This window comes from Poeciliopsis prolifica, unplaced genomic scaffold (genome assembly GCF_027474105.1).
Source record: "Poeciliopsis prolifica strain line A6 unplaced genomic scaffold, Auburn_PproV2 SCAFFOLD046, whole genome shotgun sequence".
Lineage (NCBI taxonomy): Eukaryota > Metazoa > Chordata > Actinopteri > Cyprinodontiformes > Poeciliidae > Poeciliopsis > Poeciliopsis prolifica.
This window is the reverse complement of record NW_026562421.1, coordinates 1,013,003-1,036,180: the sequence shown is the minus strand read 5'-3', so window position 1 is coordinate 1,036,180 and position 23,178 is coordinate 1,013,003. Positions and strand designations below refer to the sequence as shown.

At 37.9% G+C, this 23,178-nt stretch overlaps 1 protein-coding gene across 2 annotated transcripts in view; it reads left to right on the top strand.

Moving 5' to 3' along the window:
- The first annotated feature begins 891 nt into the window (after nucleotides 1-891).
- Nucleotides 892-23,178, top strand: part of hspg2 (heparan sulfate proteoglycan 2) — a 111,944-nt gene continuing 89,657 nt past the window's right edge. The window contains exon 1 of one of the 2 annotated variants that reach the window (XM_055057004.1): nucleotides 892-1,441. In XM_055057004.1, coding sequence (XP_054912979.1) covers nucleotides 1,373-1,441 — 69 coding nt within the window. In that variant the 5' untranslated portion in view covers nucleotides 892-1,372. The remainder of the gene's footprint in view (nucleotides 1,442-23,178) is intronic. The other variant, XM_055057005.1, reaches the window with a different exon arrangement.

The window sequence follows — 23,178 nt, the reverse complement described above, 5'->3', positions numbered from 1 at the left end:
TTTCAAAAGTAATAGTAATGAAAAGTATTTCAACAATATTAACAACTATTTTAATTAAGTGTTCTCATCACTGTCATTATATTTGTAACACAGTCAAAGAAGCAGCCAGGAGGCCTATAGTAACTTTAAAGGAGCAGCAGAGATCCAAACCTCAGGTGAGCGACACTGGTGATCCACAAATCCAGCTGATTAGCGTGTCAAAAATGAAAATGATACTTGAAATCTGACCTCAGAATGAGACTTTATACAGCAAAGAGAGAATGAAGAAGTTCATACTACCTCTTCATAGTGAACAAAATGGGCAGGGATCGTGTCCCCTACTTCAACATCTCTCTGCTCTGCTTTTTGCAGCCAGACAGAGATGTAAAGAGGAGAGGCAAGAGCAAGCAAGGTGGATTAGAAGTATTTGCACCAACTGATGGTGTCACCCAGGACATGTTACTATGACATATCATCCCTGCTGCCTGTATATGGAGCTGTTAGCATGTATTGACTGTCAGATTTTGTGCAAGACTGACCAATACCAGATATCCTTCCTGCCCACAGCATCACCACCCACGACTCTTTGAAGAGCCCTGGATTATGAGTTACAAAATTTAATTTCCCTTTGGGATAAAAACTGCACTTTATTAAAATCTGACAGAAGTTGAAGGATTTTGCAGTGGAGGATTGAAAACTTATGTACAAAGCTGATAGAAAATGTCATTGCCCCAATACACAAGCGTCACATTTAAATATTATTTGTGATATAAAAAAAATACAATAGGCAATTTGTGGTTTAAACATGACATTCACAAAAGGTTTACGGGTCTGAATTGTGCAAGGTAGGGCTTATGTGGACTGGAGTTTTCTTATGACTCCACTCATGTGAGAAGAGTGTGGTCACCATGCAAAAGAGCCAGCGTGGGTTTAGGTGGCGTCTCCCCCACGCTGGGATTAGCTGTCCTTCTCTTTGCCCTCCCTGAATTCCATTCCGCCTTTTACTTTCTCGGCTTCCCTCTCTGCGCTCCGGAGGACTTCCCAGTGACTTTGCGTGGCCGCATTCAGCCCCACTCTGACTAACTCAAAGTCCCAAAGTACTGCTGCTGCTGCAGCGGAGAGTGCGCAGGAAGGAGAAGAAGCACGTTTGGAGGTCTCGACATTTGGCGTGTTTCCGCAACCTTTCCCCCCTCCCCTCTTCCTCAGGGAAACGAGCGCGAGCAGGGAAGAGTTTTTACCTGTTGATGAGGTCCCACGGCTGGCAGAGGAGCAGGCGCATACGGTGTGAAAAAAACTCGCTCCAGCAGCGGACCGCGGGAAGCGAGTAAAGAACCCCGGGATTTTTTCCCCCTTTTCCTCCAGCAGAAGCAGCCTTTGCTGGGTTGGTGGAAAAATGGGCTCTCCGACCTCCTGGAGCTGTGGACTTATGGTGTCTTTGATACTCGCATGTCAGCTTGTTTCTGTAAGTGAACTCCAGCTTTTTATCTTTTGCACTTTTAAGCACTTCGCTGGACAGATTCAGAAAAACAAAACATATTGCCCTCAAGTCAAAGTAACAAATTACTTCCCTTCTTACCCCCTGCAGGGAAAGAAAATGGTATTTTTGATTTATCTTTGTATTTATGTCGTGTCAGTGGTGCATGCAGGTGGGCTGTAAACTCTTAACAGCATGTTCTGTAGAGGTGCGTTTGGAAGTAATGGGACAAACCAGAACCCGAGTGAAGCCGGGCTAAGTTTGTCCATAGAAACAAGCTATTCATAGTCTCCGCTGGAGTGCTGGAGCTTCCCAGACTTTCTGTTTTCTACTACTTAAGAGAAGATTGTGATTTGAAAAAAGCATGAACTAATCAGATTTCTTAGAGTTCTTTTAATTTTTGGTGCCTGCAATATTTCTTCAAAATAAAACTAATGCAAAATATGGAGAGCCATACGTGCCACAATGTAATGCATGATGAAAAATATATTTTGTAATTAGAGGTGAATGCTTTTGAATAAATTAGCATTTATGTTATTGCTAATTTGAATTTCCATAAGTAAATCATAAAAAGTGAAAATCCTTAATTGAATTTAAAGTTATTCATTCATTCATAATTATTTTGAATGTTTTACCATTTAATTTTTGCTGAAGTACACCTCAGAATAATCTAAACTGTAGGTGCAGCTTATTGTGTATATCTGCATATTTGGGAAAATAAATGTTCAACTTTAAGTTGTTAACTTATTTTTAATGGTAATGGTGATTAAGGAAAATTTTTTTATATATGATGCTATGCTATGCTGTTTCATTGAATACCTCCTGCAATTTCTTACAAATTATTGGTCCTCCCAACCTGCACATCTTTAATCTGTTTTATTGATACATCTTCTTAATTCATTAATCTAATCATAAATGTCTTGCACAAGTTGGAGCAAATAAATCTGATTGAAATTTAAACTTGCCAAATGAGCAACTGCTTGAGTGAATCATTTTTTGCTTCATTTTTAATTACGGAAAGTACTAATGAATCAAAATTTAGACATACAGTTTCACTTCCAGTGGCTGCCTATGCACTGTGGAGTGACTTACTCTTGACAAATCGCTGACATTACAGTCTAAGAACCCTGCTGTCTTCACTCCTCTATATCTGTTGTATGAATCATATAGCATATGACCATCGCCTTGCAGTTGAGAATAGCCTTCCCCCCACTCTTTGCAAATCTCTTCTGTCTGCTTTTTCACCTTTATGCCCTCTAATAAAAAGAGCTGTCATGAGGCGGTGACCGTGTCATCTCTGCATCGATTTGATCTGATATGAAGCTTTTCTCAATGATTTGATGCCATCTTGGTCGCAAGCATTCATACATTTTTCACATTCCTGATCCAGAGCATTAAGCCACTGGTATGTCCAGAGTTGAGAGGGTACAAAATGGTGCCTTTAAGTGCCCCAGTTTACCTGCACAAATGAAATGCTCATCTTCAAGCTATGTATCTTCTAAAATATCATTGGACCACTCAGATTCCACAATCTCCACAAGTCGATCATCATGTGCTTTTTGCTGACAGTTGAGGGTACCACAACTGTGATTAACAGCTTGGCCAACAATAGCAGCATAATTGAATTAGCTGGAACTGCAAGCATCTGTTTCTTGCATTAGGACTTTGAACTACAGCAGGCTGACTGCCTCTTGATTCAATTAGGCACATGTACCGGTGTTACTACAGGGCCCTCCTCTTCCTCTCTGCTGGAATGTCACGGTCATGTGTATCAGCTCAATACAGTCTGACTCGATGCAAAGTCCCAGTGGGTATGAGCTCCACATCAACTAGGGTTCCAGAGTCTTAACTGAGAACCACTCTGTAGCACTTGCAGATGAAGTTAAAACTAGATCAGGCTCTTTTGCTTGCTCTTTTAGGTCTCATGAAATGCTGCGGTGGGATAAAAGTAAATCTGATTAAGCTGTTATGCTGGTTTTCATGAGGAATTTATTTTCATTGTGTCTCTTCTTCTTCTACTTGCTGGATACAAACCTGAATCAATCTGAATTTTGTGATGTGCCTGCAAAATTATGGTGAGATGACATTTGGACTAATGTTTATTAAACACTAGCCTCTGTTGATATTCTGTGGAGAATTTCCTTCAGTTAGATATCCAAAGACTCCCAACATAAAACATCCAGAATGTTTCATGACAGACAAAGGTTGCTAACCTCTTCTGCCTTCCAGTTATTTACTAAAAGTCTCATTCTCAGCCATTATACGGTGTGTGCCCAGTGAAACCAGCTAACCAAACTCAGCTGGGATTGCTGGTTGAGGGGAGGTGCCTGCTGATTTGTGATGTTACATTCCAAAGGATTTTGAAACAGCTCTTTTTCCAGATATGAAAAATTATTAACTTGTTCCCAAAATATGGCTGGGTTTTTCTAAGTGCATTAAAAAGTAGAGCTCCAAACTGAAGTACAAAAATGTGCAAAATGTGAATTTTGCATAATAGGTCCCACTTAATAACTTTATATATCTGTGTGCTTCTTTTAACTTCATTTTACAAACCTAATTTGTACTGAAATGTCAAACTTTATCTGTTCATTGCTTAGCAACGACATTTACATCAAAGACTGTTGTTATTATGACCTGGTTGTGTTTACTCATGGTGTGGTCTCTGCTTGGAAAATTATCTGAGTTTTCAGGGCTTGTCAAGTTAAAAATCAGCTGACTTTGGTCATCACCTGATATATTGGTGCATGTGTCGTTGTTTCAAAGCAGATTTTGTCTGTAGTGTTATCTAGGGTATAAATAGGGATTTGCAATGATTGTCCTTGATATGAATCTGGAAAATAAAAGGCAACAATCTTAATGTGGATGTCATAACCTGCTCAGATAATCTGAAAAACTAATACCTGCATTTGGGTTTTATATCTATATCTAAAATGTTAGTTAATTTTTAGCCAAAGATATAAAAAGCTATTGTGGGAGGCTTCACTTGGGGCTCTGGAGCCTCAGGTTGCAGACCCTTGCTATAGATGTTCCACAAGGACCCCTTGACTTCATTGGAGATGGAATGAAATTGGGGGAAGGGTGACTTGGATTTCTACAGAGTAGTTTTTGTCATTGACTCTACTGAATGTAGTTGAATCTCTCACCCCTCTGAGGGATCTTGTGCAGCAACAGTTTGATTTATTTAGTCTGCGATGGGTGGTTGGTCTTTCCATGTCTGTGTGCCGCCTCTGATCAAGGTGCCACACCACTTTAATTACTATTCAGAGTTGATGTGAGTGGATGGAGCAGCAAAGCACCGCTTGCCAAATACTAACTCCTCTCCACAGTTTGAAAAGAAGAAGATCCTCCTCCTCAAGACCTACTCGCATAATTACTGGCTTTGGTAAACATTGCAGGGTTGCATAGAGTGGCCATCTTAGCTGATAGAACAACACTGTTAAACTGACTCGGCCCTCTTTAAGCACATCTGTACATATGGAGTGCAGGCTGTTGACTCTGCAGAGAGGTGTGATGTGGGCTGGTACAGAGGTCAGGGGTGAGGAGTGTGAACCTGACTATTTTTCACAGTTCAGTTAAGTTTTCTCATGAATTATTACTCTGGCGAGACTGACTGTGACCATGCTGTTTCCTCAACCTTTCACTGTGAACATGTCTCTACAGTTATTAATGTTGTTCTGGTTTAAATCTACTTACAAATTCACTTTCTGTGTCAGATGTTTCACAGAAATTCAGTGAGAAAAACATTTAAAAAAAATGCTTGGTGGTCCAAGAAATAGCTCCTTGTTTCACTAGAGCTAATATGCGCTTAATTGATATCTTAGAGCTAGACCTGCTTTAGTTTACTCCCAACGTGAACCTTTTACCACTTTGAGAGTAACTAATTTCTTCAGAAAATATTTTAAATCTCTAATATTTAGACATTTGTGTTGATTTTCTCTTGACTGCACCATACAAAGGTTAAGTAGAAGCACATGTTGCAGTTCACACTCTGTTGTGCATTAGTGCCTTCCTCTGTTTTTTTCTTTCACTACTTGTTTTACTTTTATAGTAAGTACAGAAATAAATCACCATCCAAAGAACAACACACTATGTTTTTAACCTCAGAAATATGTAAAATTGCCACAACCATAAGCGGAAAATGCAAAAATTCCAGTATTTCACCAGGTCACCTATGAATTTTTTATTTCCTAGTGGAATTCAGTATTCCACTAGTCTTTCCTGCTCTATTGCAGCTTCCTTCTCATTTATTTGCATCTAGGGTGAAGTTGTGTGAAAATTGGGTATATTTCTACACAAATTTCACAATTTGTGTGAAAATTGGCCATAAATCCACCAATTACTTGATAACAAAATTTAACTTGTCTCTCTCTTGCGACTGGATGACAAAAGGTTTCTTTCGGGTTCATTGGTCTCGACTGACCCCTCCTCTTCTCATTTTCTTAGAGTGAGGAGAAGTGAACTCTCGCACCAGTTACTTGCTAGGTACATGGTCTTGTACCACAAAGTGTAGGATGGGAGTTCTGTGAGGCGTAGCAAGCCAGAGAAACTCTAGTTGAGACGTAATTAGTTTTAAAGCCAAATGCAACAGCTGCAGAATGCACTTTGGATTCAAACTGAATCACCGTTGTGAACCTTAACCCGTGTGAGACGGTATGTTCCATTTGTTGTGAAACAATAGAAACTAAACACAACAATACAACAAACATGCCTCTCCACCTAAAACATAATCATCTGATGCAGTTTTCCCAGCTGTGAAGAATAACTGCAACCTCACTCAATCAGTTTGGTGTTTAGCTGACAAAGAAAATACGAAAAGGTAAAGCAAAAAGATGCACACTCACAGACAGTGGAGTTAGCTAATCTGGCAACATTGCAACTCCTGAGAAATTCTACCTGGAGTCACACAAATTCAACATGTTGGTATTTCTTGCTCAGAATCTGCCTGGCAAAAGTAGCTATTAGTTTGCTTATGCCCCTTTGAAGCATCGGCTTTTATTTAAGTGGAGGGTTTTTGTTTTTAGTTTACCAATTTTCCCTGTCTGAGATAATCTTAATCTCAGCTTCACATTAACACAGTATTAATGAAAATTGAAACCCCCTCAAAACAAATGCATAAAAAGCAGTCATCCACTACGCCAGAGGTAGTGGATTTTGCATTTGCTTTTGTTATTTAGGTTTTGAAACACAGACCTAACAAAACAATTAAACAAAAGCAATGTCAATTTAATTTAAAAGAGCCTTTAAAGCCTCAGCCAGAAGCATAACTGACACTCCTGTAGTTTGCACACACTGACTCTGTTGTTCACACCTCAAACTATTTCCACTGGTAGTTGCCTTTCTTGCAAGTTTTAGGAGCCGTCTTTCAGCTAGCAGACCTAAAGTATGGAGCAAAAAGGCGAGGTGGGTGGATAAATGTGCTACTCGATGCGTCACACAACTGGAAAAACTCTGGTCACTGTGGGACTTTCTCTGACCCCGCAATGAAAGAACATTAAACCACAGGATCTGTATGACAGAAAAATGTTATGTTTAAGCCATAATTTTTATATAATCTTGCTGTACCACCATACCAGCAACTGGCTCATGGCAAGTGTAAGCAATATAGCTACATTCTTTCACTGATTATTCTAGTGATTTAGTTAAAAAAAATTTAAAACAACCTTTTTTTAAACAAACTAAAGAACAGATTTTTCTCTTTTTTCAGGATAAGAAATTACTACTGTAATACAATCAGATTTTATTTGAAAGCTTTTAACACACCAATATCTAGTGGGTGCTGTTATGAGGATATCCTAAATTTATACACTGTGCAGTACAAATCATTAATTTACACTAATGTGTACAGATCTTTTAAAGCCTTAAAGAAGAGCAAATCTGTTACAGTTTGGTACCTGATCTTTCCTTTGTGACTCACCTTTACACACACACACACACAAAGTACTTTGCTGTGCTTTCATGCCAACTTTGCATCCGTGTCGGACTGAAGAGCCAACTCCAAACACAGCTGCACCCTGGCTGGTACATCAGCAGACTGCCCAGCATGTGCTGACATGAGCATACATTCTGAGGATGGCCTGTTGTAACTAGAGTCTTACTCTTTCCTTCCACATTTCTGCCTTTAAAGGGCTCATGTGCAGTTATTTCAAAACAGACTCCCGTAAATGTATCGTCGTCGGATCAGCCAGTCTCTTGTCTGGCAATTCCCTAATTACGTCTTCAAAGCTTTTTTTTATGGAGCACAGTTTAAAGTTAATCTTCCTTTAAAGGAGGGAGGGCATTATTATCTCATTAAGCTGTCGTATTTTCACTTGGATGGAACGCGGTGTTCAATAGACCTCCAAACAAGATGCAGGAGAAAATGTCAAATCATTTCATCCAAAGTTTACTTAACAGAGACAAGAGATGTACTAAAGAGTTCAAAATGCAAAGGCAACAATGCTGTTGATTTTTTTAAATCTCATTTGTTTGGATGGAGTGTCCTTGTAGATTTAAAGATGCTGCTTATGTTTTGTTTTACTTGCAAATGTACACTGATAGAAAACAACTGTGCTGGGAAATGAACTGCTGCAGGATGCAGGATGTCACTAAATTGAATTTTTAAAAAATCAAACTGAAGAAAAAAGTTTGTTTTTATTTTTTTCTTATGTGGGCTGATGACATCGAAAAATGGAGCTGATCAGGTGATTTTGGTAATAGATATTCTAAGCTATTGGATTTGCATGTTTGAGCCATAATTTCAAGCCATTATGGATACCACTCTCATACTGGGAAGCTTAAGCAAAAGGTACCAACAGCAATTAAGAGTTTTAACTGGAACAAAATTGTTTATTTTCCTGATTGAATTTTTCATCTGATTGTTTCTTGTGCATATTTGAGACACACAAATTAAATTAAATCTAATCTACAAAAATGAAAATCTTTATTCCCGAGTTATAGAGCCACAGGTGCAATAAAACCAGTAGCTCACAGGGAGGTCATGGGCTGTCTTCATGACCCATTACTGTCACCAGGCAATAAAACCAGAGTAATTTTCTTCAGCATATAGAAGAAAATTACTCATCAAGCCTGGTTACAAACCCAAACTTAGTGTTTTTGCCAACCAATTCATTAGTTCAACAGTCTAATGAGCTAATAAAAGGATTTTGGCTGGATCTGTTGGTAGCACAGTTTACAGAGCCGATGGCTCATAGTTTGAATGTCTGGGACCAGTAACGGACTGGTTGGGAAATTACAAATAATTTTCTCTAAGTGTAAATTTCTTCAGAAGGGAAGCTGTTACTGAGGGAAGAAGACTGAAGTCTGCTATTTTAAGAATCTATTCGGTATAAATAAAAAAAAATGCACAAAAATTACTGAAAAGAAAATTGTATTTTCTTTGACATTTTGAGATGATTGAGGTTCGTAGAAGCTACGAGAGCATAACCTCTCTCTCTCTCTGTGATGGAGAGAATAAGAACAGAAACACATTGCCAGGTCAGAGCACTCTGAAATATGGAGATAAGAAATCAGACACTGATTTTTGATGGGTGTAACACAAGTTAAATGTTTAGAAATAACCAACAGTCTTAATCTGGAGATCTTGTTTAAGCCTAACAAGAATCCTTCCACTTCATGAAAAGAACAAAAACCTCCAACTTCTTTGTCACTTTAAACAGCCTTTAAATCATTAAAATGTTAACTGAATTGCACTTCTCCATTGTTGGTGCTCAATCTTCTCTGTGGCCTATTGAGCCAATCATTGTCTGGAAGCATTGATGTGGAGTCACTTCTGATGCTTTTCATTGAAGAAGCAGAATCTTTGTCTTGTAAAGTCCCTCCTACTGAATACATCCACTCTCATGGGGGTTGCTGGCCTTTTCTCGTAATGTGTTTTTTTTTTGTGTCGAGAACAGAAAGGAAGTCTTTTCTGGGACACTTAGGGTCAGTTCTTTCTGTTTTTTCTCTGGTTTTACTCCTTTAAACAGGACAAATGATATTTTATCTTGGTGTTTTATGAGCCTTGATAATCTCCGAAGTTAGTTGCAGTGCACATCCCCTCACTGCAGAGCAAGTTTTTACCTGTAAAACAGAAAAAAAGCAACATCCACCTCTGCAGGACTTGCTGAAAGAAGAGACAACCTTAACAAAGATGCTGCTGGAGCCTTGATGTTTCACAGAGGGAGGCCGGTGTGTTTAGTTCTGCTGGCCGCAGGGTGTGAGTGACTCAGTGAACGGTAAATACAGAGCAAACACTGGCTTCCTCTCTGAGCTTGCCTTTCTTTGATTCAGGACTCGGTTTGGTAAAAGTAACACAAGCCTGCTGCTGCTCAGTACCCTGTTTACTGGATACTTTGACAATTTAGTGTTGTTGTTGTTTTTTTTTTTTGGACACCAGCTGAAGGAAAAGCAAAACCCAGTTGATGTTTCAAATCCCAGAATTTGTTTTAAACCAAGACTAGAAATCGTGTGTATATATATATATATATATATATATATATATATATATATATATATATATATATATATATTTTTTTTTTTTCATTTAAAGTAATACCAGACCCAATAAATCTACAATCACCTGCTGAATGAAAGTCCTACAGAAATGAGTTTTTTAGTCCTGGTCATTTTGACATTTGCAGTTTTTGGTGTTTCATACCCAATTTTTCAAACATGAAATCTTAAATTATGTCATTGAACAATGTGCGTCAATCATAATTTATTTCCTACTCCAAAAGAGGATGGTTTGTTCCACTTTAACAACTGCTAATTAAAAGAAATTTTCTATAATCTACTCGTACAGTCTGCTATTATTGGTTTCATTACCCCAATAAATAAAGTCAGCTGGGGTGATAGACGTTTATTTTGGCTTCATCAGGAATCATTATTTAGAATTTTATGAGTCAGTCCAAACACTGCAATATAAATCGGAACAGATCAAGGCTTGAAACTTAAATTACATCCAGAAATTGGTATCAGGCTGTAAAAGCCTGACTGATGAGCTTAGAATTAGTCAAAACTTTTCTACATAAAAACATTTGAGCCACCTTCTTACTTGTTTTTAATTTTTGTTTCTCGTTTGGTCGAATATAACATTCAACATTTTAAAACTGGTGCGATGGAGGCTGGAGTCACTTCATTGAAGGATAAAGATGAGGCAAAGCCTGGATATTGTAGAAAGCCTGTGATTCAGGAAGATGACAGAAATATAACAGCACGTCTTCCATCTGTTTGCACTGGAAGGTGACTTTTGGACAAGCAGATTCTGAACCCATAACTTTTTAGTTCTTAAATCTTTAGACACAGACTCAGACTTCCCTTCTAGCGTGTCTGCACTGTGCAGGAATCTTAAAAGGACAAACCTGTCAGCTGCTCTCCAAAGATCTCACGATATAATTTCTGCACACAGGACGTTTGCCTTTGAAGCTGCACGTAAAGTATGTGCCATAGTACCTGTGGTTTACTGGGTTTGGATCCTCAATGCTAAGGCTCTGCTTTGCCCCTATGTTGAGCCAGCCGAAGCACTGCAGAGAGCTGCAAAGGTCTGGTCTGTGTTATCATGTCAGCTTTTGTCCCACGAGACAAAACACATACATGGTGAAACTCCTTGTCTCTAAGGAATATTCTCTGTTTTTTTTACCTCAACTTTATTTTGCATTAGAAGCTTTTACTGCTCTTTTACTAGTTATGTAAGTGTAGGCCTCTGATTTTGGATTTGGGGAAAATGATTTGCTGCATTATCAGATGGCCTCAGTGTAATTTTATCAAAGTAAACTGGTCAGTGGTTAAAAGGAGGAGCAACAAACCATAGTTCTGGTGCATCGGTTGCTGATGGTCTGAACCTTCTGCCCATTGCTCAGTCACAGCCCTACTTGGGAAATGAAACCTGGAATTTTCTGCAGGACAAGACGACCTCATTTCCCCCACAGCAAAGTTTATTCAGGCTTTCCTGTGCACACTTCAGATGTCCTGTTCGACATATGTTGAAAGAAATAACTTGTTTTTCAGCCTCCACCTATTTTATCGCAATTTAAATTAGTTTTCCTCTTATGTTCATATTTTAAATCCTCCCAGATCTCACTCTGTGTGGTGGTTCTTGTTAATGTAAGTCTCAACAAGTAATTAAATTTTTTCCTTCTCAATTTTGAACCTTTGTGAGGTACAGTTAAGCCGCAGAGGCACTTTCAACATTTTTTCCTCTGTTTGCTTCGTTGAATGTACTTCACTTGGAGTGCCTGGCAGCGAGTCACAGAGTGTAGCTGCAAACTTGTTAGAAGCTTTGACAAGTTTCCATAACTTGGCAAGTCGTGCACTTAAAGTAAGGATTAATGAATTCCCCTGGACTTAATTATGCCAAAGCACAAGGCCTTGTTGTTCCTATTTTTCCTCCTTCAGAATATGACATTTGAATTTCCATCGGAGTGTGTTTGAGCCAAGTGAAGCTGCTAAGCTGGAAGCTTTTATTTCCTTTCAGGTTTGGTTCTGTGGAAGATGGACATTCCCTGCCATTTTTCTCCAAGTATTTTGTCATGGAATAACTCTTTGATTAACAAAGCAAAAACCAAATACTTCTTTAGTCAGAGTTATGTGGCTGTAAGATTAAAACAGAGAACTTGCCTGTCTATGCAGTTCTGCAAATGAAAAGTTTGTTGCATCTAATCAGAATGAATTATAGGGAAGATTTATTTTGATGGATAAATAAAGGATCTTTCTGTTATTAAGCAACCTGGTTGTTGACAGTAGCTACCATCATTTTGACTTGTTAAGCTCCCTGCTACCAGTTTACTAGAACAACAAATCAAATGAGTGATTTTGAGAAGGGGGAAATTGTTGGTTATTACTGAAACACTGGGTAGTTGATGTTTGACAAAACACGGGTAACTGTAAATGTGGCTGTCTGCAAAACATTTTTTTAAAACATTTTCATTTAACTTACAACTTAGAGATTTCAACCCTTGTGCCCTCTGTTAAGTCAGGCAATTTAAATGTTTTACTCAAAGGTGTACTTCCACTTCAGAAAGGTTTTGCAGCAGCCAGAGTAGTTCTTTTGGGCTGCCTGGATTTCCACTTCATCTACCAGGGCAAAAAAAGATTAACAACTTAGAGACGACTCAGACATTGAGTAGGGAGGTAGTTCCTGAACCTGTGGGGTGGAGAGAGTTATTGGAGAATGGCTTGACTTTGCAAAAGAAGCAGTAAAATATTTGATTTTGATTGAAACTGAATGATTTTCCGTTCTTGTGAATCATCATTTGGAAAAAATAATTTTTTCCAATCAGGAAATTAACTCCCCAAGTTAGCTACCAGTGACTAAGGTACCAATGCTGAAAGATGAATTCAGAGGAAGAACATCAAAGTAAGCAATAATTAAAATGGAAACTGTTGTACTTTCTGAAGACATATCTGCATTCATTCAGATGGTGAGAGAGGGCATGACCTGAAGCGGATAACAGGAAGGTTGAACACAGTATATTTTTTATACTTTTGAGCTTTCAGCCTGTCTGTAATGAAATGTGTTGAATTTGGCAATACTGGTAACAGTTTGGAAATCTCAGTTGAGGTAAGAGTCTACTCTCTTTAGACAACACAGGAAGGCGGCTATTTCTGTAACACAAGACATGCTTATTAGGGGTGCACCAATAAATTGGCCTTAATTTTTCTAATTTTGGGTGATTGCAGATTGGTTGATACTGTTCCTATCTATCTGTGCAAAGGTTTGAAAAGTTTTAACTTTTCAGATAAAAAAATATTGGTACCGGACAAAATTGGAATCTGCATTTTTATCTTTTGAAAGGTCGATGATTGGGCAGAAAACTATCATCAGTGCACCACTAACCATGATAATCACTGACAAAAGGGGATTAAGAAAGTTCAAAATTTCCATTTTAAGGGATTAATTTCTGTGATGGGATGTTTTTTTTTTTTTTTCTGAGTGAGTTGGGTGATTGTCTCATTGTAGTAAGCAATTCCTATATTGGAAATTCAAACATCAAACACATATGGGGAGAGTAAAGGTACAGGGAAACCAAGTTCTGAGGGATAAAGGTGTAGGGTAGTGTAATGGAAACATACTAAGGTGCATTTTTTTCCTATTACCTCCCCAGGCCTCTGCTCCAGACAGTATATCAGGATTATTTAAGATCCTGATATACTAACCCAACAACAGACATTACAAATCTCTCAGGTGTCTGAACATTTTTCTCTTGTGTCTTTTCAGTGTCTTGCTGCAGTTTTCTAGATGATTCAACATGTTGAATCTTCTTTGAGTCTTTCGGGACTTGTTCAGGCCTGGCATCACCACACATCATGTCTGATTCAGATTTAAGTGAAAATCTTTCAAGTATGACTGATCACACTTGGTATTAAAATCCTACTGAGATGATAAGATCCTTCCATCTTTGTGTGGAAATAAATATAATAACATTGAGATAATGGGCTTTATGCACAGCCGTCATGAGATATAAAGTCAAGAATAACTTAATTTTGCTATTTAGATGGAAAATGATTGCGATTCAGCTGAATCTTATTTATTTTTGATTTATTGACTCTAAAACTAAAATCTAAATTTTGTTGGTTAAAAGACATAAAATGAGAAAATTAATATAGAACAGATGTTAAATAGTTCTGATCTGATGTTTTAAGTGCATTCACTTGCATTTACCATCATTATTGGATCATCCTATTAGGACCTTTTTTGTATGGTCTGAAATGAGTCAGTTACCTCATAGAGGAAATGGATGTGAAAATGGACGTGATGGTATCTATCACTTCTTCATGAGAAGATACAGGTCTGAATAAATCAACTTTTTGTGATATGTGAATTTGTCTAAGGTTTTTGCATTTTTCCTGATTAATGGTTTCCAACTTGTAGCTGGAAACCATTAAAACTGAACTCACTGATTATTTCCGAATACACGTCTCTTGAAGTTGTTCTTGGGGACATTCTAGTGATGAAGTTCATCCTGATAATTTCGTCTCGGTTCATTGAGTTTATTGGCTAGCAGCTATTAAAAAAAAATAAAAAAAACAAGGTGGCTTCTCAATTGTTACTTTGCCTAATGCGGGTTGACATGCATCATGCACCCAGAAGCTTGTCAGTTTGTACCTGGCAAGACATTTCAGGCTGAAGTTTAGGCTTGAAATACAGCTGGGCAGGCAAAGGGAATGTGTGTGGTTTTAGGCCAAAGCAGTTGTATGTAATTTTCTCTCCACCCAAAACATCTGTTGATTCCACAGAAGGAGAAGTCATCCAAGTCCTCCATCTAGGAAACCTGTGTGCGGGTTTTTGAATGCTGGAGCAGCATTCATCAGAGATCTGCATATATAGAAACTGTCCAGGAAAATCTGTGTCCATTTATTTTCTATACCCAGTAATCTGTGTAGGGTTGACTGATGCCTATAATAAGAAACAACAACTGTACTTTGAGGAACAAGAAGTAAAGTTGATTTCTGACTATGCTTAGAGCTAAACACGGATACATGAACATCTGAATAAAACCCAAAAATAGTGGCATGCATTAATATTCAACCAAATTTTAGCATGTGTGAGTAGTATTTCCTGGACAGGTTGCTGGTCAATCATACGCACATACACATATACAGAAGCACCTAAAAAAATTTAGTGATCGATTAACTTGAAATGCATAGGATTTGAACACTTTGGTGAAGAATTGTAGTTTTAAAGCAACATTTACAGAGGACTGCTGCTTCAAAACTGCCAGTATTTTCTAACGTTGATTGGGTAAAAAGTTCGACATTTAACCGCCAAGACACATTAGGTCAGCTGTAAATGTCATGCCAAGCCACTAGGTGGGGCTGTGATTTTTGCATGCCATCAAACGCATGGGCTTCTGACCCTTAGCTTGCACATCTTTAGCTTTTACCTCATTGTGAAGTGCTCATGTCACACATATATTCCTTATCAGAAATTGTGCTAAAAATTTTCTAGTTCAAAAGGTCATTCATAAATTTTGAGCTTAATCTAGTAAATTTTCTAGAAAAACTTGAACATTTCTGAGTTTCTAAAGTAATTTTTTCTGTTGTAAAATCTTGAGATTAATCTCAAACTTTGTGAATAATTTTTTTTCTACCTGTAATGGCCCTAATGCGTCGTTGCAGTTAAACAAGCGGTTAGATTGCAACAAACATGTTATGATTTAAATGAAGAGCAGCTCTGTGTAAAAGTGATTGGAGGTTTTCTCAAAGCTTTCCTAAAAGTGGAGCTTAGCCTTTATTTCCTCCGCTGTAATGTTTGAAGACAATAAGGCTCCAGTTCTCCATTTCATTTTCATGCTTACAACACCTCCATCAAAGTGATGCAATTATTGCTTGATAAGGGGTAATTAAATAGTTCTTCCCTTGAACTTAGGACATGTCTGAGCTAACTGTGCTTTAACTGTTCATCTGCAGAGGATGCTCCTTCAGCTGCAACAGGATGATGAAGGCCTCACCCACTAAGGCTCTATTACGACTCAGTCTCTGGTTCAAAATGTGGGAGTGGGTGGTGGAGAGGGAGTACAGTTTGGCACAAACATCAGACTGTGCTCAGATCATCTGGCACAGACATCAGTCTTGCCTGCGGGCGCATTAATAACCCCAGACTGGTGTTTCATCAGGGCTTTCTCAGTGCAGGAATAATGGAAAAAAAGATTTGTGTGAGATAATAAGGGAGCGAGAGCAGAGTTGTTTGTTCATGCGGATTTGTGTTTTAGACCGGCCCAGCCAGACGGGTTGAGATTAGGGCTTGATCGGCCTTGAGTAGAATGTCCGCAGGTTTTGTAGAGAGGGGGTCTTTCCAACCTCATATTGGAACAGTTCACAAGAGCGTAGATGTTAAAATGCAGGTGCATTCTATCCAAATATTTAGCTAGTTCAGTAATTCAGTTAAAAAATAACCTTAACCCTTATTACTTTACATTTTTACTTCAGTTATCTGTGATTGTTGTAACATACAGCTAATAAATGCTCAATTAATTACTGCATTACCATCAACTTGACCAATACCAGCAAATTACATTTCTCCCTAAATCATCACTGACTGGAAATTTCACTCTGGACCTTAAGCAGGTTAGATTCCAGTCCTTCGAACCTTGATTTCCAAATGAAATCCACTATTGGCTTCCATCTAAAAAGAGGGAGTTTGACCACAAAGCAAAGTCCAATCTCAGTTAATCTTCCCCAGATGTTTGAATCTCCTCAGTGCTGTGCTTATCTTTGTTGCTTGAGAACCTTTTTCTGCAACATATCTTCCTTCCACTCGATTTTCTACAAATATACTTTTCTACAAATTTACTCTCAAAAGTCTCTGAACAGCATGATTAACCTCACCGTGGAGGGTACTTATAATCATCCAGTGGACAGCTGTAAAACAGCTGAAATTAGAATTTAGATAACCCAGGATCCTTAAAATAAACTCAGACAATATACTGCTTTGTGGAAAAATACCTTTGATAATGAAGGAGTTTCATTTTTTTAATGAGAATCATTGAACTTTTGATATCGTAAGTCACTGAATTGCTCTATTACTGTAATTGGAAACAAACTATCTTTTGCATCTCAGCACTCTTGAATTTGATCATTGCGTCTTGTGCTTGGTCTAAAAATATTCCTGTGGAAGTTAAAATTTGCTGCAAGTAGTTTATTTTGCTGACAAGCTGAACAGTTTGCATTAGTAATGAGGATTAAGGTCACTGGAAGAAAAGAACTGATGAAGAAAGTTGTCCAACCAACTGTCTGGCAGAATATGTCAGATTTTTTTCTGTTACGTAGCTGAGGGCGCCACAAATTCAGAGAAGTCTGAGGAAAGTTGAAATTCCAGGAAAAAAAAAAGTCTCAATTCTTGGATTAACATCAGAGTTCTGGGGCCAAAGTCTGAATCTTGAGCAAAAACTGTATTCTGAGATTAAAGTCAGAATTATTATTTTTTTCCAAGTGGCTCTAATCTTATTCCATATTTGTATGTGAAACATTTTAAGAAATTGATTCTCATTGAAAAGCCGTGAGTGACAATAATATTTATTTTAAAAAGTCCCATTGAGCATGTTTTATCTGCTAAAATTTGCTTCCAGTATAATTGGTCCGAACCATCCCAGCTTCTGTTTTAAACAGATTTGGAGAGATGTTACCTTTCTGGTGAAAACACCCTTGAATAATTGCCTTCCTTCCACTTTTTCTCCTCTGAAAGGTCAACTGGCTTGTGACGGCATGTGCATCAGCAAAGTGATGAGTCATACATATGGAATAACCAGGGGTTAGTTTCACTGGGCTTTCGCAGATACCTGCAGGGTTTGCCCTATCACCACACCTTGGTGGATTTTCAAACAGATGCACTGCTCCCCTTGCCTGTAATTACCTATTATTATAGAAGGAAATGAATCCCTTGCATCTGCTTTCAATGAATAGGCAGGTCACCCCTGCTCCTGCTTTCTTATATTATTGCATAAACTCAGGGCAAACAGATGTCTTTGTAGTTGTGAGCAAATTACCAAATGAAGGCCTGCATTCTGAATTATGGGGACAGGTGAAGAAATCTGCATGCCAGCTGTTGAAAGAAAGGTACGTCCAGACTTTGTTTATGTCTGTCAAATGTTGATGTTTTGTTTTGTCATGCAGCTTGCACAAAGAGGACCACATTGACATAAGCTTCTTGGATCTATTTGAACCACATGCAGCATTCATGCACAAATCCGAACAGTTGTCTTCCTTTCTAGGTCAACATACTGTTTTATAACACTCAGTAAACAAATGTTCTTGAGGTTGTTTTTTAAGTGTGACTGTTTCAGAGTATTTTATTTTAAGTGGTTAGCAGTTGGTCACTGTGAAGCAAAAGTTTTCACATGATTAATTAATCTTAAAGATATTCAAATCAGAAGGTTATGTCCGGTAGCTGATATTGTTCATAAAACTTTGAATTTGATACTGATTTTGGCTGATTATTATTTAAGAAAATATTATTCAACATATACTCTAAGTACTTCCTGTTGTGATGTCACTATGTATATCAGAAGCAGTGGAGAACTTACGTTGTCTGTGTGAGAGAACAATTGTTTTAATTTATGACCTTGTGTTAGCAGTTAGAATGCTTACTGCAAATTTCCAAAAGGCTGCCGACATTTCCAAATCCAGTATATTCTATGACTATAGCAGAAGAAAAAGACTAAAATTGCATTTTAGATTAAATGCAGACATTTACACCCGGCTCCTGTTTGTTTGTATTCTTTGAAGCCTTTTATGATTGATAAATCAATTAGAAAAATATCAGGGTTTCAGTTTGCATTTAGCAACTCCAAAGTAAATACCCAGTAATTCAGCCTTAAATGTCAGAAAATGTATATTTTTAGCTTCAGTTTGAAGATGGAAAAAAAAAGACATTTAGTGTTATGTGCTCTTGAGTATATGTCAAGCTATGCAAAGCTAACGGGACATGAAACATCTTCCTCCTCAGCTTGCACCAGAAAGTTCTGCATCATCACTTGACATTTAAATCAGGCAGAGACTTGAGAACAAGGAGTTTATTGTGTATGTCATATGCTCTGCAGCATGAAAGACAAAGCCCATTGGCAATGAGGCTCTCAAACATAAGACTATTTTATTAATCAAAATTAATTAGATCGAGCTTTCATCTGTTGATGCAAACAGACTTCCACTGAAGTTCAGTGTTTAAAAGTTTGATATTTGTATTAATTTTAGCATTTGGGCAGCTTTTACTACTTTCTTCTTGTGTTTCCTGTTGGTTGAAATTAATGACAATGCAACAAATATATGTTCTGATATAGAATAAACATCTGGGTATTGTTCCGCTCTGTATGCAGTGTGTTATTTTTGAGACATTCACATGGAGGAAGGGTAAATAGAGTAAAGGAAGTGTTTAATTTAGCTTAGGGATTTTATCTGGCGCTCTAAGCATAAGATCCAGCAGGCGTGGTCCTGTGTGGGGGAATTCCTTTCCAGAAGTTCATCAGGGAAATGGGATGGCTGTCAGGCTTTCCAAAATTCTCTTTTATCACCCGAACTTCCTTGTATTTTTTTTATGTTTTTTTTTCTCTCTCTTGACCCGCTGTCTGATCTGATTACTGTACGTCTACTCCCTGAGGTGCATGAAACCAGATGTGCACAAAGTCTTATTACCTATATTTATAAATCTTCTTTTTGAAGGAGATAATTGTCTTTGTTGCCACCTATTCCTTAATCATGTGAATCATGACAGGTGAGACCAAAACACAGACTGCTGTTCTGTCTGTGAGATGCACTGGTGAGGCATCCCTGCAGGGAAACAGTCTAGACAGGAAGATTCCAGGAATTGGTGATTTAATATATTGAAGGTTGCATTGTTGATACAGTCACTAACCAAATACATATTGTCATGGCCTTTAAGTGTGACTCATACTGACATGTTTTATTTTGGGTTAAACAGGATGAGAAGCCTAAAATGGGGAGAAACCATTATGGGTGAGAACAGGATGCATGCAAAATTCATTCCAACAGCAAGGTTCTGCTGCAGATTAAAATGTAATTTAAAGTAACAGATTAAATGAGGAGTACAGTTACTTACAAAAATGTTCAGTCCCCTTAACTTCAGTGAATGTTATGAGACAGATCAACAAAAAGCAGTGGATAATTTTGAAGACGAAAGCAAATCATGCATTTTTTTATTTAAAATTTTTTTTTTTATAGATGGCAATCTGAAATGTGAAGTGTGCTTCTCTGTTCAACCCTCCTGAGTCACTACTTTGTATTTATACCTTTCCCTGTAGCCTCATTGCTTACCTTATGCTAGTTTTAGTTCATTTTTATTGGCTTATTCAGCCAATTTCTTTCAGGTCTTGCTGCTGGTTCTAAGTTGTATAGAGGCCTGGGCCATTCTTACACTGAATTATACATGTCTCTTAAGTTGCAGTAAAAACACAAAATCTTACCAAGTACTTTTGACCTAGTTTCCAGTGTCAGTATCTTAGTGCACTTGAAATAAGACAAAACGAACTCACAAGTAAATTTTCAGGAAGGAATATGAGCTTGTTTAAAATCTATAATTCTTTAATACTGATGAAAAGTTACTAGCTCCATTAGCAGATTATTTCACTTATAACAAGACACTTGTTCCATGCTATAAGTGAAATAATCTGTCAGTGGAATTGGTACCTGTACAAGTCCAAATATACTTGGCAAGATCTTGTAAAAAACATTGAATTCGTGCGTCATTTGCTTTTCATTTTAAACTATCAGCACTGATGTTTTCTTACAAATGCTTACAAATATCTTAAAATGTAAAAAAAATCTAGGGGTGTGAATACTTTTCATGACACTGCATGTGTTTTCTCTCTGTGTCGTAAACTTGTAAGTGTATTTTCTCAGGCATTGAGAGGTCAGCTGATAAAAGACGGGGCTATAAAAATTGTTAATGACGCAAGAAAGCTCCGAGGGCTCAAGAAGCTTTTGTTAAACCCCGTGTTGACCTTGGATAAAAGTAACGAGGGAACCACTGTTTATCTCCCATCCAACAGCTTTTCCCTCAGCACTCATTCATTACCATATCTTCATCCTGCATTCTCTGTTTGCTTGTCCAAAGTCTGCCCTCAGACTTGCTCAAGTTTCTTTCTTTTACCAGCTGAGATCGTATACATGTTGCAAAATAAGTCAAACAAATTGATACAGAATAAGAAACCTATTGTGCAAGTGTTTAACTCCTGCCAAAGGGCTTTTAAGTTTTTCTTCCCCCAGGGGATTTGTTCTACTAAACTCCTATTTCTAATGGTTCTGCTAAAATTTATTGAATTAAGAAAAGCTTTCATAAAGTGAATGTTTTAAGGTCCAGCCTCCAGATATTCTCATGCTTCTTGTGAAACAAGCTCTATTAGATAATCCACTTCTTTGCAGTAGCCCGGCCTCTTGATCCTTTTTTCAGAGTGACAGAACATGTTTGAATCATGAGTTTAAAGCTTTGAAAAGAGGAAGAACAAATGAGAAAAAAGGTTTTACGTGAAGAAAGTGGGTACCTAAATCCTTTTCTTTGTCTGATCCTGATAATTCCCATCAGGTATGCTCACCCTCCAAAAAGCTCTCTGGCTTTTTGGAGGGTGGTTTAAAATTACCTTGATCTTCGGATTGGGGCAGATGAATGACTTCCCTCACCAAACATAGTCGACCACCAACAGGAAAGTTCCTTGTAAGGTGTAGGCTTTAGGCCACATCTCTGCAAGACAGTCTGTGGGTGGATTTACTTCAAAACATTCAGGGTTATTATTAGGCATTAAAGAGACCTATTATGCAGAATTATCATTTTTCCCTTTTTGTCATAACTGCTCCTAAAAACAGCCATAGAGCTTAAAAACACACTTAGCGGTTTTTCGGCAATAAGCTAATGTTTTTTTTAGTGTCGGGTAAACAAGCCGTTTCAAAAACCTTCCAAATGTTAAGGCACATATAATAGACACAGGTTATTTAGCAACCCATGTGAAGATCCAGCACATTTGGTCAGCTCATTTTACCACTGTATGCCCTGTACAATGACTGCTGAAAAACAATGTTTTCTGTTCATCCAGAAATGTCTGGCGACAATGCACAACCTGCTGTTGGATGTGCAGGAGGCTCTACTTCTGGTTTTCAAAGCTGTATGGTTGTACAGTTACACATTGAATTTGGGGAGAGCGCAGCTAGCGGCAGCTTATCTGGATTTAAAGTAACAGAAGGCCCTACAACAGCTAATTCTGAAAGAAGTTTAAAGTAGGAAGAACGAGGCAGACTAAAATCTCATTATCTAAGAATAATTTTGTGCAAAAGATGTTATGAACATGTTTTGAACACATTGTTCAAAGAAGCAACCAGTTAATTTTTTTAAAAATTACAAACTGTCAAAATAAAACTGGTCAATGCCACAGAGCATAGTAGAAATTTGCAAGAGCAAATAAAGACCCACGATCACTGAGGCATTTGAAGATTCTTTGGTCAATTTTCATGGGTTAAGCATTGTAGGTGTGCCTACTTGCTTAACAGCAATTGGCTCTGCCTCCTACCACTCACAGTTCTCTATGAAACATGGCTTTCTTTAGTGTTTATTGGATCCCGTCCGGCCCTAACCTCAAATAAGGGAGTTGAGGAGAGCTGCCAACCCCTGCAGAAAACTGCCTCCTGTACTCCGTTTCTCCAACAGTTTGAAAAATGCATGTGTCAGGTTCCTGCGTAGGTCCGGCTCCTGTACAGAAGCATCTTTCAATAGCTCGCCAAGCATAATAAAAACAACCTCTCACAGTCTTTAAAATCCATAAATGGTCTCACCACTGTGATTGCAAAATCTGAGGAATGTGCAGAAAAGTTCAAATCCTGCATGTGGCAGGTAATAAAACTTTCAGTGAAGTTCTGCTTTGAAAGGTTTAATGAGCAAGACATTACAAAAGCTAAAGCAGGATTTGGGAATATCTCCTCACAGGACCTTTCCTTCTGTCCTGTCCAGCAAGGCCTCTGGGAAGGGTGTAATAACACCTGCAGCTACGCAGCTTCAGAGGTATTTTTATCTCCTGCTGGAATTCCTCCTCTATTCCACCTCTCCCCAAAGAGCTCCTGTCTAAACCTATGGGATAATTAAATAAATAAATATAACAATTAAATATCTTGTTTTGCAGTAGCAGGATCTCGTATTGATTTTTTTCATTTTCATAAATACAAATTTATGAAATACATTCAGTATTGAAAAAAATATCTTTCAATAAAATCCCCAGTGCAACAGTTTGTGGTTCTGTCTCTGTTGATGCTTTGAT